Source organism: Empidonax traillii, unplaced genomic scaffold (genome assembly GCF_003031625.1).
Source record: "Empidonax traillii isolate 1590-97213 ecotype Southwest subspecies unplaced genomic scaffold, ASM303162v1 scaffold554:size495636, whole genome shotgun sequence".
Lineage (NCBI taxonomy): Eukaryota > Metazoa > Chordata > Aves > Passeriformes > Tyrannidae > Empidonax > Empidonax traillii.
Genome location: NW_020955747.1, coordinates 435671 through 450429, shown reverse-complemented (window position 1 = coordinate 450429; position 14759 = coordinate 435671). Strand labels below are relative to the sequence as shown.

Below are 14759 nucleotides of genomic sequence, written 5' to 3'. Positions count from 1 at the left end.
AAACACCCAGGATCGGGACTTCCATGTAGCTCCCCCAGCTCCTTCAGTGACGGGCATGCAGCAGAGCTTCCCTTCTCAAGGTGTCCAAAGAGGGACCTGCCTAAAGGCAGGTGCCATCCACCTCATCTTGCCATTCCTTGCCACTGCTGTGCTCCTCACAGCCCTACCTCAGCGGGCACCTCACCACCGGCCAGGCGTCCAGGCTTGGCAGCAATCACAGCCTGCCACCCCCTTCACCTCCAGGACGCCCCGGAGGTGGGAGTCGTGTCCAAAAGCAGTTCCCTCATGCGAAAGAGCTAGGTCCTTCCCGGCATGCTCTCCTAAAACCTCACCAACCTTCCTACTAAACTGAACAGGGGGAAGCGGTCGTAAAACGGATCCCGGCCATCACACAGCGGGCACTCCGGAAAGATGTCTTCCTCCAGGTCCTCCTCCTCCTCCTCCTCCTCCTGCCCCTGGTGCTGCTCGTCAGCAGGCTCGGTGATGTCGGAGTCGGGGTTCGAGAAGGTAGGGGAGGGGGTGAGATCAGCCATGCGCTCGCTCATGCATGTGTTGAAAAGAGGAGAGCTGTTGCAGCCAGAGATATCTGAACTAAGGTTAGTACAACAAGATAGAAGACAGGTTAACACCAGCTGTTCCAAACAGAAAGAACAGGAATTTTGCTGCTTTTTTTTTTTTTTTTTTTTTTTTTTTTTTTTTTTTTTTTTGGTTGGTTGGGTTTTGGGGTGGGTTTTTTGTCTGCTTAAATCAAGGGACATTGGGAACAAAGACCTGCCCATCTGGTGCATCTCTAAAGCCACCAACGGCTGGAGAAAAAAACAACCCAAGGAACCAGTGTGAATGCTGGGGACTCCCCTCGCTGGCTTTGCAGGAAATGCAGGGGTGGAGCGGGTGGCACAAGGCTCGCCACCACCTCTCCTGCTGGAGGGAATCTCTCCCTGTGCTGCGGCACAGGGGAATGCCTCCAGGCCACGCAGCTCAGCCCCCTGATCCCCCTGCCCACCAGGGCAGACCCTTTTTCTGGGGCAGCCCATCTTCATTGCTGGCATTGCACCCTTCCAACCGCCGTGCGGGAAGCACGAGGAGACACGTGGCACATACTGTACAGACAGATGCTCAGACACCAGTGTGTGCGCAAGGACGTGTGCCCACGGGGGTGGAGGTCGCAGTTGGCACGGGCTCTCAGCCTGCTGGACAGCCACGACCCCTGCAGCCCACCAAGCCCAGAGCCCATGGCTCCCAGCACTGGGTCACGGCAGGCAGCAGAAGTGTTGCCAGCAGCTCTCGGGTCCCTTGGGGTCCCAGCAGCCAACGTGGAGGACAGCGATCGCAGGTAAGGCGGGCACCGGGTGCCACGGGGGGATGAATGCCCTGCATGTGGTGGGCAGCGCTGGCACCACGTCCTCCCTCAGGACCACCTGTGGGTCCCAGCCACACTTCAAAGGAGCCAAAGCGCTCACCTGCCGACCAGCCTGAACCAGGGGAAGCGGTCGTAGAAAGGATCTCCACCGGTCACCACGTTGTCGCAGTCCTCGATGACGCTGGAAGGCACTTCTGCTGCTCGGTCATACATCTCACGCATCAGGTCCAGGCGCTGCCTGCAGGGAGAGGGGACAGAGATGGCAATGGTCAGACATAGGGCTGCAGGCATTCAAGGCCTCCTGGCACAGCCATCACTTGCCCACCTCAGCTTCTCCAGGGTCCAGTAGTGTGTTGCCCCATTCTTCTGGTCCTGCACCTCTACGGCCACAATGGTCCGGGGGAACGGCCGCTTCTCCCGGTCCTTGGCAGCATCGGGAGGCAGCAGGTCAGGAGGGAGAGGCGAGTACAGTGTGTCTGTGAGGAGCACAAACTGGAACTGGACCTGGAGAGGGGCAGAGGGAATAGTGAACCACCTGGGAGGGCAGAGGGTGATGCCTCTGGTGACCCCCTCCTCAGCACTTCCCAGCTGCACATTCTCTTGGCCTCTGCTGTGGGTGCTGCAGCAAGCCAGAGAAGAGCCCTGCCACTCACCTTCTTTTTCAGTTCCACACTGATGGCATTGGCTTCCTTGAGGAAGATGGCATTGCCCCAGAGCAGGTCACGGAGGGAGGTGAACTGGTACCACTTCCACTTCCTAAAGGCCCAAAGGGCCAGCTCAAACTCTCGCTCTGTCCACTGCACTGTGGGGACACAGAGGGACAGTCACCCCACTGCCAGGACATCGGTGCCCAGGGCACTCACAGTCCACTCTTCGTGCTCCCACAGAGAGCATCAAAATCTTGTAATATCACTCAGCCCTCACCTTCATCCTCAGGTTCTTCCTCTTCCTCGTTTGCCTCGGGGTAATACCTAGAGTCCATCTGCTTCTGTAAAGCCTCCAGTTTGCTCTCATAGTCCTGGGAGAAGTAGGAGGAAGGGTGATGCAACCCACTGATGTGACCTTACTCCATGCTGCCACATCACACTACTCCCCCTCACAGGATCCCAGCCTCCTCCCTCCTCTGTATCTGTGAGGACAACTCCAGGAACGACAGGTTTGCCCTTGTATTTAGAATGCACAGAGCCACCCCATGCAAACATCTGCCAGGACTTCAGCCGTGCCTGGGCAGTCTGAGAAGGAGCCAGGTCTTGGCCACCTACCAGCCTCTGCTGCTCCAAAAGGTAGTTCGCCTCTTCCCGCTCCCTCCGGTACTGGTCCTCCAGCTCTTGGAGCCTAGGTGGAAAAGGGGAAGGAGAGGATGACCAACCTGGAGGTGGACATCCAACTCCCTAGCGCCCCAGCCCATGTCCTCACCGCTGCTCCATCTCCTGTTTCATGTCGATGCCCTGCTTCTCCAGCAGCTCTCTCTGGGCAAATGCCCAGTCCACGGGCTCTGCGGGGGTCTCAGCACAGGGGGTCCGCTCCCGCTCCTGCCGAGCCTGCTCGGGGTGGTTGAATCGGAAGACATGGCTCTTCCCCATGATGATGCGGTTTCCTGCAGGGATGCGTGAATTGTGGGAAAACAGCGTGGGTTTAACGTGGAACAAGTGCATGGCCCCCCATAGAGGGAGGGAGGTGGGTTGGAGCAGCACCAGCGTGCCGGCCCCAGGGACCCACCTGAGCGCAGGATGCTGGGCTCCGTCACCTTTTTGCCGTTCACATAGGTGTCAGCACCTTCGCAGGGCTCCAGGGTCACTATCACTGAGGAGGTGGTGGAAAGGGGAGAGGGGAGGTAAAGTGGAAACAGAGCGATAAATTCTGCATCTCCTGCTCTGCTGCTCTGGCAGCCTTGGAAAGTGAGAGCCACCCCAGGCAGCACCCCAAGTATGGGGGAACACTTAGGGTACCCATCAGCAGCACCTGCACCTGAGGCAGCCAATGGGACTCAGCCAACCTGATGTTAATCAGAGCAGTCCCAAGGACTACTGGCAGCTGGAAACTAAATGTGAGAGGTGGCCAGAGCCTCCAAAAGGCAACTCTGTCCTCCCCAGGCTCATGTCCCACAACCCCTTCACCCCCAGGTTCCTGCCATTTTGGAAGGTGGACTCTGCTCCATGTCTTGGGCAGGGGAGTCATCTACAGATTGCTCAGCCAGGATCTCCCTGATCTCCCTACCTTGCTTTGCTCCCACATGCCTTGCACAAGCTCCTGTCCCACCCATGAGGGTTGTAGCTCTCTCTGGAAGCATGGAGATGCCACACCCATGCAGGAAATCCCCATTACTCTGAGGAGAGCAGGACCCCTGGCTGGGGGCAAGTGCTGGGGACATGCAGAGGGGGGGGTCCCCTAGGCAGTGGGGCCCCTCCAGACAAATACCTTCACCACTTGTTTTGGTGTCGCTGCGGAACAGGCAGTGCTCTTCTTTAATGAAGTGCCCACTGAGAACGATATCCTGCCTCTTCTCAGCATCTTCTCGGCCAACCCTGTGGGGGTAACCCAGCTCAATCCTTCCTCAAAGCAGCCCCTCCTGAGTCTTCCCTCCAACCCATCCTTGGGGCTGACAAGAGCAACCCTTGGTGCACAGCAAGACCAACATCCCAAGCAAGACTCCAGGCATGGCAGTGGCCATGGCACTTTGGGGATGCCCTGGGAACAGCTGTCACTCTGCTGATCAACTGGGGAAGTCAGGCACTGAGATATGGACAAGGTTCCCACCGCTCCACAGAACCTGGCCTCACCTTGTTATCCCATCCTTGATGTAGTAGAGAAGACACTCGGACATGAGCGGATCTTCATTCAGGTTGACCAAGTGCGGTGTCTGGGAGAGAAGAACAAGGAGTCATCCCAGTGCACTCTGTCTACCCAGGCACTGAGGGATGCTCCAGAGGGAGATGGGAGCTCAGTAGCACTTCAGACTGCTACTGCACAGGCTCTCCTGCCCTCTTGTAGCTCCAGGATAACATGCCCAGGGAGGTACTTTTCCAGGGGACTGCAGAGAACCGAGGAGCTGGGATGAAGATGCCCTGCTTCCACATGCCTCCTTGCTTTTCTCCTCCCAGGGATGAGCCCTGGGCATTCTTCCCCTTGTCACCTTTGAAAATTCATGTTCCAAACACCCCATGGAGCCAAACAATTCCCGTGCAGAGTCTCTGATACAGCTCAGAGGATCCTGGGGCAGGACCCTTCTTACCTGTGCTGCATATTATAGAACCATAGAATGGTTTGGGTTGGAAGGGACCTTAAACCTCATCTCATTCCATCCCCCTACCATGGGCAGTGACACCTTCCACTAGACCAGGTTGCTCCAAGCAATGTCCAACCTGGCCTTGGCTACTTCCAGGGATGGGGCAGCCACAACTTCTCTGGGTAACCTGTGCCAGGGCTCACCACTCTCACAGGGAATATCCAGTCTAACCCTGCCCTCTGTCAGATCAATAAAGAATTGCCCATTTTCCTCCACTGATAGTACAAGGACAGAGGAAGCACCTGAAAGAGCAGGTCCCAGAGGTTCAACCAAAAGCAGTGGAGAACTTGAAGCCATATCTGAAGTCTGAATTTCACTCCCTGGTCTTCTTCCAGACAGTTCCCTCCCATCCCTTTCTTCCCCTGGGTCACAAAACAGTTTGTTCTTGACAAGTGGGAAATTTCTCCCCCAGCCACAGACCTCTATGCCTGCAGCCAGTGTAGCTGCTGGGATTGCACCTTCAGGGAACAGGGAAAGTCCCAGGAGTAGGAGTGAGTGAAGTTCTGAGTTTCCCAGACAGAAGAATAGTGACTGTAAGGAACACCGCTTCAGCCTGCTGAGACCCTGCATGCAGAGGGTTCCTCTCATCATGGTGCCACGAGCTCTGGCTGATAGCAGAGACTCACTCCAAACAGGGCAGCAGAGCTGGAGGTCAAGGGAAAGGTGGGCTCTTCTCCATGATGGCTGTCAGAAGTTGGCTGTAATATTTAATGTCTGGCCCCTCTGGACAGACGCTTGGTCTGGGGGCTGAGGCTCCTTCACTTGCAGTTTTTGTCCAGATTTGCAAAGCTAGTGACCTGCTGAGCTCCTGGAGCCATGACCAGCCCAGCCATGGCACAAAGTGGAACAGAATAGTTCTGTCCTGCAATGCCCATAACAAAATGGGCTTTGCACACTATCAACACCAACTTTGCTTGCCAGCCACTGGAGAATTCAGAAGAGTTTCCACCCACCACACAGCTGAAGAGCAAGGAGGCACCAACACCACCACAGCAATGCCCCACCTCCAAGACTAACCTGCTTCGGGGAATAAACCCCTACGCTTCCTACCCAAAGGTCAGGGGTCCTAACTTGCAGTGGCTGGGACAAGAAACAAAGACAAAAGTGTACAATTTTATCCTATAAGTCAAGTTGGGGCATATAAGGGGAAGGTCCCGAAGTCCTTATCACCACCTCAGCTCAGGACACACAAGAGGTTTGGCCAAGCCAAATGCTACAAGCAATAAAGAGATGGAATATTTTCCCACCCACATTTCTTAGTGAGGACTTGCTGGTTTCAGGGGCAGCAATTTTTAAATATCCCAAAGTGCAGATTTTCACAAGGTGACACTGAAGTTCAGCACAGCAATCATAAGCAAATGCCTCTATGAAAGGGGACAGCACCCCAGCAATGGAGGCTGGACATTTAGCCACATATTTCTGCCTATGTTTGTACCCAGCAGGCTCAATGCTGGGATTTCCCCCACAGGTTTCAGAGACAAGAAACAGCTAGTGAAATACGTGGAGCTGGTCAGTTTTGATGGCACGGGTCAGAAGGGAGCTGTGGGGGTACAAACCAGTCCCCAGGAAGAAGAGAATAGGATGATCCTACCTTTTTAGGAGAGAAAACACCCAAGGTGCCTCCATCCTCCCTCATGGCCACCCCCATTTCGGCCAGCAACGCTTCCCTGAAGGAGCAAGACAAAGAAGAGACTGTCAAAGCCCCATGCACCCCTGGAGCCGGCACTAGAATGGAACCTGATCCCATGGATTTGTCCCATGGATCGCAGACAGAGGGCTTGCTTCAGCTCTCTTCGTAATTCTGGTGGGTTTCTCAGAGCAGCCCACCTCTGTGCAGGCTATTGAGGTGGGCACTGGGGTGCCCCGGTGACAGCCGAGGGTATGGCTGGACATTCAAACTGCCTGGCTGCCCCAGGAACTGAACTGCTGGAGCAAAGGGCAGAGGGAATGGCATCCCATCCCATCCCATCCCACCCTGTCCCATACCACCCCAAACCACCCACCTCTCCATCCGGATTGCTTCTGTCCTCCGCAGCTTCTCCTCCCACGTCTCATTCAGCTCCGCAATGATCTTCTCTGTTTCCTGGCAAATGTGGGTTGAGCACAGGGTTAGTGTATCCCATGGGCAGCACACCTGCCCACTGTGCCCAGTTCTGCCCAGCATGCTGCAGTGGGACACTGGTCCCAGTTTCAGGCTGGATTGTACAAGGTGCAGCAGCATTTCACCCACATCTTTCCATTAGCCCCGTCTTCAAAGAGCGAGGCACAAAGACCAGCCTCTCCATCCTCTTGCTGCCAGCCCGCTCCTGCACCATGCTGAGCCAGGAGCACTCATCCTGAGCCAGGAGTGCCCATCCCAAGCTGAGAGCACCTGCCCCACGGGGCAAAGGTAGCCACCACCCTGCAGGAAGGACGGCAGCACCAGGTAGACCTACGATACCAAATCTCCTCCTGCCTGGCAGTTTGGGCAAACCCTGGGTCTGTCTTCTCTGCAAGAGGACATACGAGCGTTGCTTCTCAGGAGCAACACCCATCATGAGTTTCCAGAAAATACTGAGCCCCTTCTGCAAGCTACAGCGTGTTGAGCTGAGCCCTTTGTCCCACAGGGCACTGGCCTCTTACCTTGAGTCTTTCAATTGCCTCTTCACTGCCCGGAGCAAACATGATGCGCTCGTGGAGGCTGGCAACGGAGGCAGCACGGCTGGATAAGGCGGACAGGGAGGAAGAGGGGCTGATCCCAGCAATGGCATTGGTCACTGTGGAGAGATTGTCATGGCGGTGATTCAGCTCTGTCCCTCTAGCATCATTATTGTTCTCAAAGTCGGACACATCTATGGGCGGGGAGGGATGGGTCAGGGAAAGACACACGGAAAGGAGGAGAGAGAAAGAGAAAGATAGAGACAAGAAAAGCTGTTGGGAAAAAAAAAAAAAAAGAGTGGCCGGTGTGCCAAGAAGAAAGCCAGGAATTGCAAGGAAAAGGCACAGGCAATAGCACAGCAGCACAGACAGCACCAGGGCAAGGGCACATGCTCTCTCCCTTCAGGGCACAGGGCTGTTTCGTGAAGCACCTGCTGGAAGCAGCCTTCCCAGCCTCCCAGGGATGCTTTTTTGCAACACCAAATCCTGCAGCAATCAGGTCTGACATCAAATGTCCTCCCCGAGCATGTGCCACTGCCCCTGTCATCCTCCCCATCTGATACAGCCTGGGTGGTTTTCTCTGCTCAGATGCCCTTGATTAGCTGGATCCGGGGGCAGAGAATGAGAAGGGAAGGGGATGAGAGTCGGTGGCCCTCCATCCTACGAAGGGGTCTGGTGGACAGGGCAGGAGAAGTGGCAGGATTTCCTGACAGGATCTGCTCACAGGAAGCCCTCGTCCTGCTAGAGCAGCACCTTGGCCAGGCAGCCAGAGAGTGAAGCCAGGGCTACAGGCAGCAGTGCTTGCCAGCCAGCACCCCAAGAATCACCTGCAGCAGCTTAGGACCCAGCTATCGGAGATGCTCCTCCAGCTCTGAGGAAGTCACAGGGTCTCAGCACGCTGTGCCAGAGATGGGCAGGAGCTCAGCAGGTGCAGCATTAGTCACCCATCTCCATCAGCCCACATCCAGGGATGCTGAGCCAGGAGGGGACAGCCAGGCCCTTGTCTCCTCAGCAGGCTTGCCATAGTCTGGCTGCACTGCCTGACCCGTGGTGGGATGGGGCCATAGTGCTCATCCACGGACAAAATCCTTCTGGTCGTCACCACCCACCCCTTCATCAGGAGAGCACCGTGCCATCCCACCCAAGTGCCGTGCCAGGCTCCAGTCCCAGTGAGACACAGCACCAGCGGAAGCAGCAGCAGCAGCAATCAGAGGAAACACCATGACAGCATGGAGGAAGGGGTCCCTGTGGGGACTGGGCCCTTGGCATGACTGAGTGGGAGGACACCGGTCCCTCGAGCACTACCCCAAGCCCAGGTGCTAACCACGACTCTGCCACTATCCCTTCTGCCAGCTCCCTGGGGATGGCCAGCCTGTGGGCACGAGCCACTCCACCAGCAGGGGTTGGCTGCAGGAGCCCCTCCCCATGCTGCACGAGTGCCCCTGGGCACAGCCTATGCCTCCCAAAAGCCGTGAAGCAATAGAGAGTACCAGTGATGGGGAATACACACATTTGGATCCTCCTGCAGCAGGATGGGCTAAGAGAGAAAGAGAGGGCAGGGAGCGGGGGTAAGACAGAAAGAACAGAACAAGAGGGGGTTCATCTCAGCTGGATATCTGACAGCATAGGGAGGGGAACCTACGGGTGCATGCAGCCCCAGGAACACCTTCCTGGCACCTCTGCTGGGTGCTGAATGCTGAAGACGGTAGGTGGAGGGGAAGAAGGAGAGGTTTGCTGGGTGAAAAGCAGCTCCTCCTGCGACAGGAGGGGATTGGGGGCTGCGAACACACGCGCAGGGGCTCGCCAGAGGCAGCATGATGCCACCGCGGCAGGATGGAGCAGGATGCAGGGCAGCTGTGGGGACATTGGCCCTGCAGGCTGGGGGGACCTCAGTCCATCGCTGCCGGGAGCCACTGGCAGAGAGCACCCGTGGTACCTACTGTCAATGATGTCCCCAAGACCCTGGGCATAGAGAAGGTCACGCAGACGTGCCACCTCGTCCTTCAGCTCCCGGATGAGCTTGTTGTTGGGATCCTCATTGATGACAGCGTTGCAACGGATCTGCTTGGCGCGGTCGGCATACCTGGGGAAGGAAGGGTCTTGAGCAGTGGCAAGGAGAGGAGCAAAACTCCAGCTGCTTGTCAATTGGGCATGCCACAGAGCCCCTCCAGCAAATGATCCTTTGGAGGATCCCAGTCCTGGGACAATCGCTTGCATTTTGTCTGGGGTTGTAGGTTCTCCCCACAGCACACCCCCAGGCAGGGGTGCCACAAAGGTGAGGAGAGCATGTGGTGGTGCCTGGGCCTCAGAGACTTCCCTGCTCTTGCTCAGTGCAGTGGGAACAAGGACACTTCTTCCTACCTGAGGGTGCTGAGGGTCTCATCATAGTTGATGTCAGCAGGACTGAGAGCAGCGACCATGGCAGTCCTGGAGTTGCCCCCTGCCCAGAGAGATACATCCACATCAGGAAGACGCTGGTCCCTGTGCCAACTGTCACCCTCTGCTCAGCATCCATGCCCACCACCAGACTGTACCCTCCACCTGTCCTCACCCAGGTTCTCCCGCAGCAGCCAGGTCAGCACCGAGTCCCGGTAAGGGATGAAATCCGTCTTTTTCTTCTTTTTGTTCTGGGGGATGGAGAGCAAAGGGAAGGGCTGTCAGGCTGCCTGCTCTCTTCAAAGAGGAGACAGTCCCTAGCCATGGGAACTTGGAGGATGATGGCTCTGCCTGGCCACTGCAACCTTGGGCATCTTTGCTCAGGTCCACAGGTCCTGCCTGTGAAATGCCCTGGGCTAGGGGGGGGATGTTTAGGGCTGGGTACTGAAAGCCACAGGGTGAGGAGGGTGAGGAGGATGTTCAAGGCTCTGCCAGCCCCTGGGAGAAGCATGGCTTGTGTCCAGGCATAGTCTCAACCCCAAACCACCCTGCAAACCACTTACATCCGACTGTGCCAGGGTACCTACCTTGTTTGGCCCCGAATCCTGCAAAGGAAGTGGAGAGATTGTTTAAGGGAGGTGCTTCCCTTCTCGGTGCCCACCACAGCTCCCCCACCCCTAAAGTAGAGAGCAGCAGGCACAGGTCCCAGTGGAGATGACAGCCTCACTAGCTCAGCTTGTTCCAGCCCCAGGGACATCTTGGCAGGTATCTGCCCATCCCTCAGAGGTGGAATGCTCCGTCCCTTGGAGCTGAGACCATCCCTGTTGGGCCAAGCCCATTCCCCTCTGGTGCTGCTGCTTCTCTGTGCTCTGGCTACCTACCATTTCAGCCAGGGCAGAGATGACTTTCCCCAGAGTGGTCAAGGACTTGTTGATGTTTGCTCCTTCCTGGGGAGGAGAGGAAAAGCCAGATGCTCAGGCCCCATCTCAGAGCCGCATTAAAGCCCAAAAAAGGGGGGAATTCCCAGTATGGGGTGGGCAAAGAGCAGCTGGTCTGGATAACCAGTACCTCCCAGCTTGGACTCAGGGACCATGGTGATACTGGCATTAGGCAGCTTTCAAACACAACCCTATCAAGGATTTTAGCAGTGCAGGCGAGGAACCAGTGGGCAAGGAAAGGAGATGTCTCGGCTGGGGACAAGGGGGCAGGACGTGGTGTCCCCGTCGGCAGAAGCGGATCTCACATCAGCTCTCACCTTTAGCCTCGTGCCCTTGGCGCCTGTGGAGTCGGCTCGCTCGCTCCCAGCCAGGTCCACCAAGCTGATTTTGCTGACCTGCAGGCAGAAGGGAGGCTGTCAGCCCTGCAGGCACAGCAAACCTTGCCTGGCACAAAGCCAAGACCGTTCACAGGGTTCACAGGGTAACACTGCTCTGAGGGCAGCGGTGGGCTCTGCAGGGTCATCCCTGCAAGATTTGTCAAGGAGCAGGGCTAATATCCTTGCAGGTAGGGCTGGAGGGCATCAGCTGACAAATATCCTGCCCAGGAGCTGGTACCACAAGGGACCATGAGCCCAGCATGCAGCTGGGACTTATCTCCCTCCTGTTCCAATCCTGCATCAGGCCGCACCACCTCATTCCAAGTGCTGGTGACAGCACACGAAGCCCTTCCTTGGTCTGTGTGGGTTCCCCCAAGTTCTCCAGGCTCTGGTCTCACCTTCTCAGTGGTGATATCTGTCTCAGCGTCATGTCGCTTCTGTGTGAAGATGATGTTGAACACGGCGTGGGAGCGGCTGCTGGTCTCGTTCATGTTGGTAGCAGCCACTGTGCTGCAGGGACAGGAGCACAGGGAGGTGTGACACCCTGTGGGGGACACTAAAATGGCTGTTGATAGGGTCAGGGCTCATGCCAGGACAGGGTACATGATGGGAAGGCAAGCCTGGAGGACAAGAGAGGACTCTGGGAGGGGATATGCACAAGTCTAGGCTTTCTCCTGATGGCTACAGTGCATTTTTAGAGCAGGAAGGAGTTAAGGTGAAAGAACAGGAGGGTATCCAATGCTCAGAGAGAAGGGAGCTGCCATCTCCAGAGCAGATGGACTGGCAAAGCAAGGAAGCGAAACAGGACCTTCTAGAAGTGCCTGCAAGCCCTCCAAATCCTGTCCACCTCCTCCTTCCCCAACTCACCGGGCCTTGTTTCCAGAGTCCATGAGGTCCTGGATGTCATTGTAGGAGGTCACAGCCAGCTTGGAAAGGTCTTCAACGTACGGGCCCATAAGGGGATGCTCCCTCACCCGCAGGTTCCCCTTGTTCTTGGGGTTCAGGAGGTCCCTCACGCGCTCACAGTAAATCTCCATGTAGCTCACCTAGAGCAGAAGGCACGGGCAGGTCTAGCAGAATGAAGTCCTGCCTGCCCACCCCACACCCAGGGGCACCCCCAAAGAGGGGTCTGCACACCGGCACGGCTTCCAGAGATGGTGGGAGGCTGGGAGTGGGCTATACAGGCAGTGGGGTTCCTACCTCCACAGAGTAGGACATGTTGTCGTTCGTCGTGTCATTGATGCGGGAGAAGAGGTCCTCACACAGCTGTGGAGAGAAGAGCCAGGCTCAGTTCCCTGCCAGCAGGATGCTTCTGCCTGGGGTGCCCAGGCCACAGGGATTTCTACCTTCTCACCCCAAAGAAATAGAGCCAAAGGGTGGTGGGATGGCTCCCGGGGCACTGGCAGAGCCCCCCATGCTGATCAGCATCCCCAGAGGCCCTGCAGGGGCCAGCACGTGGCAGCTCTCGGTAAACAACTCAGCACTTGGAACATTGGCCTTGTGTGGCCAGACTGCAGCCCGTCCAGTCTCAGGAGAGTCCAGATGACCCTCCTTGGCCCCCCACTCTCCTGTAGAGCCATGCCAGCTTGCTGTCATGGCAGTGCTGTACTAGACCTTGGCAAAACCTGGCCCCACCCTGCTGCCCTCTTCCCTCCCAGCTCTGCTTTTCCTTTGGGTGTGCCTCTGGGACCAGGGGGACAGGGAGCTTTTCCCCAGGCACACCTGTGGGATGATGCCTTGCTGGTCCTTCTCCTGCTTCCCCATCATGGTGTAGGATTTTCCAGCTCCCGTCTGACCGTAGGCAAAGATGCACACATTGTAGCCTTCAAAGGCATGTTGCAGCATCTCCTCACCAATGTCCCGGTACACTTGCTTCTGGGATGCATAGTTGATGTCTGCAGGCTGCAGAGAATAGGGATATATGAAGAAATTTGGCAGGAAGGCCCTCCTGCCTCTCCCCAGCCCAGTGCTCCAGGTGGGCTCAGGCCTCCCAGTGCTTACCGTAGTGTGGGACCAGTAGGAATAGTCAAAGCTGAAGCTTTTTGGAGTCTCTTTAGGCTGCTTCGGGTTCAGGATAGCTAGGGACAAACAGATGGGAACATGAGGCCTCCAGCCACCCGTGGTACCCCTGCCTTCCACACCCCCTGCAGGAGGGGTCAGGGGTGATGGAGTTCAGTCCAAAATAGTCCTGAAAACTGGACTGGGACACTTCCAGCTCTGCAGATGGGTCTAGAGGCCCCAGACCCCAACAGTGAAAGCAGTGGAGCTGGATGCCATGGCCAGCAGAGCCCCAGGGAACAAGACAGAGCCTTGCCCAAATATCCTGCTGGACATGGTGAGGGGGACATGGCTCCTTCCCTCAGACTCCTTGCTGTTGTGGCACCTGCCCATGGGAGCCCAGCACTGGCATAGAAGGGTCACACAGCCTTCCTTACCCCACAGCTGGGGGGCCGTGCTCAAAGCCCCCACGCTGGCACTGCTGGGTGGGAGCAGCTGCAACCCCATTGGGGCTCCCCTAGGGCCCCCCCAGTTCCCGCTTCTCCGGGTCCCCAGCCCCAGCAGGGTGATTAATGCCTCGTTTCACACCACTAGCAGAAACAAGAGCCTGCTTTTCTCATCCCCTGATGAAAAGGACGTTGCCATGGAAATTGGAGCCTGCATCACTGCTCTTCCTTGCTCGATGCTTTTTTTTTTTTCTCCAGTAGAGCATTTTCAGTGGTTTTTTTCTGAAACAACAGATGCGTCAGAAGAAACCCAAACCAGTGGGTAATCACAAGATCCAGCCACCAGCCATGTTAGGTGACATTGAGGTGACCTTGCAGGCCTGCGCAGCACAGTTCCCACAGTTCCCACGCCCACAGCCCCAGCTGCTCCCTGCCACCACTGAGGACGAGGAGCCCATAAGCCCCAAGGCCAACAGAGCTCCCAAACTGCCCTGCCCTGCCCTGTCCAGAAGTCAACATTCAGCCAGGGCTCACACCCACTCCAGATTCCAGCTGAGACCTTCCTGACCAGCCTCAGGCACGGTGCAACCCGATACTGTGGTGTCAGATACCCAGGTGCACAGTGTTAGGGATATGAATGCTTTCTGCTCCAAATACCTCCTCCACTGCCACAGTGGACACTCCCTCGGGAAGGGTCTGCCACTTCTGGCCTGAGATAAGCCCAGCCCTGCACACAACAGCAGCAGGCAGTGCTGCTGGGAGAGGGTGGGAAGTGGGGTCAGGATCCAGCCCCAACCATGAAACCACAGCCCGGTGCTGCTCAGATGCTCCTCACGGTGGACAAAAGCCCAACTCTGGCACCAAAGGGGGGCAGCCAGAAGCTCCCTGCCTGCCTACTCACTGCAGGCACCCCTCAGGTGCTCTGGATGCCTGCTGTATCCCGAGCAAACTACTGACCAGGAGAAAGGGCTGGGAAATGACAACTGGCAATCCTGCAGCTGCAAATGGGGATGTGGAGGTCCCTGGAAGAGCAGGTCTTTGTGGGCAGCCACAGGGGCTGCCCATCCCTGATCCCTGCCAATGCCTGGCTGTTGTGCTGGGGGTGTTGTGAAGAGAAGTGGGTGTGGAGGCTATGTAAGAAGAGAGATGGAGCATCTCTGATGGCTCCTGGAGTTCAACCTGGCAGCTCTGCCATGCCACCCAGTCACCCGGCTCGGGTCTGCCTCTGCCCTGCAGGGGTGACCCTCACCATAGTGAACAGGAGCAAAAATGAGTCCTGGAGTGGGCAGGATGGGAACAGGGTGGCTGTTCTGCATCCCATGCTGGGCACTGGGCAGAGAA

General features: G+C 56.8%; 1 protein-coding gene across 17 annotated transcripts in view; it reads right to left on the bottom strand.

Moving 5' to 3' along the window:
- KIF1A (kinesin family member 1A) overlaps positions 1-14759 on the bottom strand; it is a 40509-nt gene that overhangs the window by 17853 nt on the left and 7897 nt on the right. For 4 of the 17 annotated variants that reach the window (XM_027897633.1, XM_027897634.1, XM_027897637.1 and 1 more), the window contains exons 3-27: positions 12976-13052; positions 12697-12876; positions 12175-12240; positions 11842-12020; positions 11373-11484; positions 10915-10992; positions 10541-10606; positions 10247-10264; positions 9835-9910; positions 9645-9723; positions 9224-9366; positions 8794-8820; positions 7269-7477; positions 6650-6729; positions 6238-6313; positions 4141-4220; positions 3779-3885; positions 3080-3163; positions 2777-2957; positions 2623-2695; positions 2285-2378; positions 2014-2162; positions 1686-1864; positions 1461-1598; positions 337-591 (exon numbers count right to left, since the gene is read on the bottom strand). In XM_027897633.1, the coding sequence (XP_027753434.1) occupies positions 337-591; positions 1461-1598; positions 1686-1864; positions 2014-2162; positions 2285-2378; positions 2623-2695; positions 2777-2957; positions 3080-3163; positions 3779-3885; positions 4141-4220; positions 6238-6313; positions 6650-6729; positions 7269-7477; positions 8794-8820; positions 9224-9366; positions 9645-9723; positions 9835-9910; positions 10247-10264; positions 10541-10606; positions 10915-10992; positions 11373-11484; positions 11842-12020; positions 12175-12240; positions 12697-12876; positions 12976-13052 (2806 nt within the window). The remainder of the gene's footprint in view (positions 1-336; positions 592-1460; positions 1599-1685; positions 1865-2013; positions 2163-2284; positions 2379-2622; positions 2696-2776; positions 2958-3079; positions 3164-3778; positions 3886-4140; positions 4221-6237; positions 6314-6649; positions 6730-7268; positions 7478-8793; positions 8821-9223; positions 9367-9644; positions 9724-9834; positions 9911-10246; positions 10265-10540; positions 10607-10914; positions 10993-11372; positions 11485-11841; positions 12021-12174; positions 12241-12696; positions 12877-12975; positions 13053-14759) is intronic. The other 13 variants (XM_027897644.1, XM_027897645.1, XM_027897646.1 and 10 more) reach the window with 7 other exon arrangements.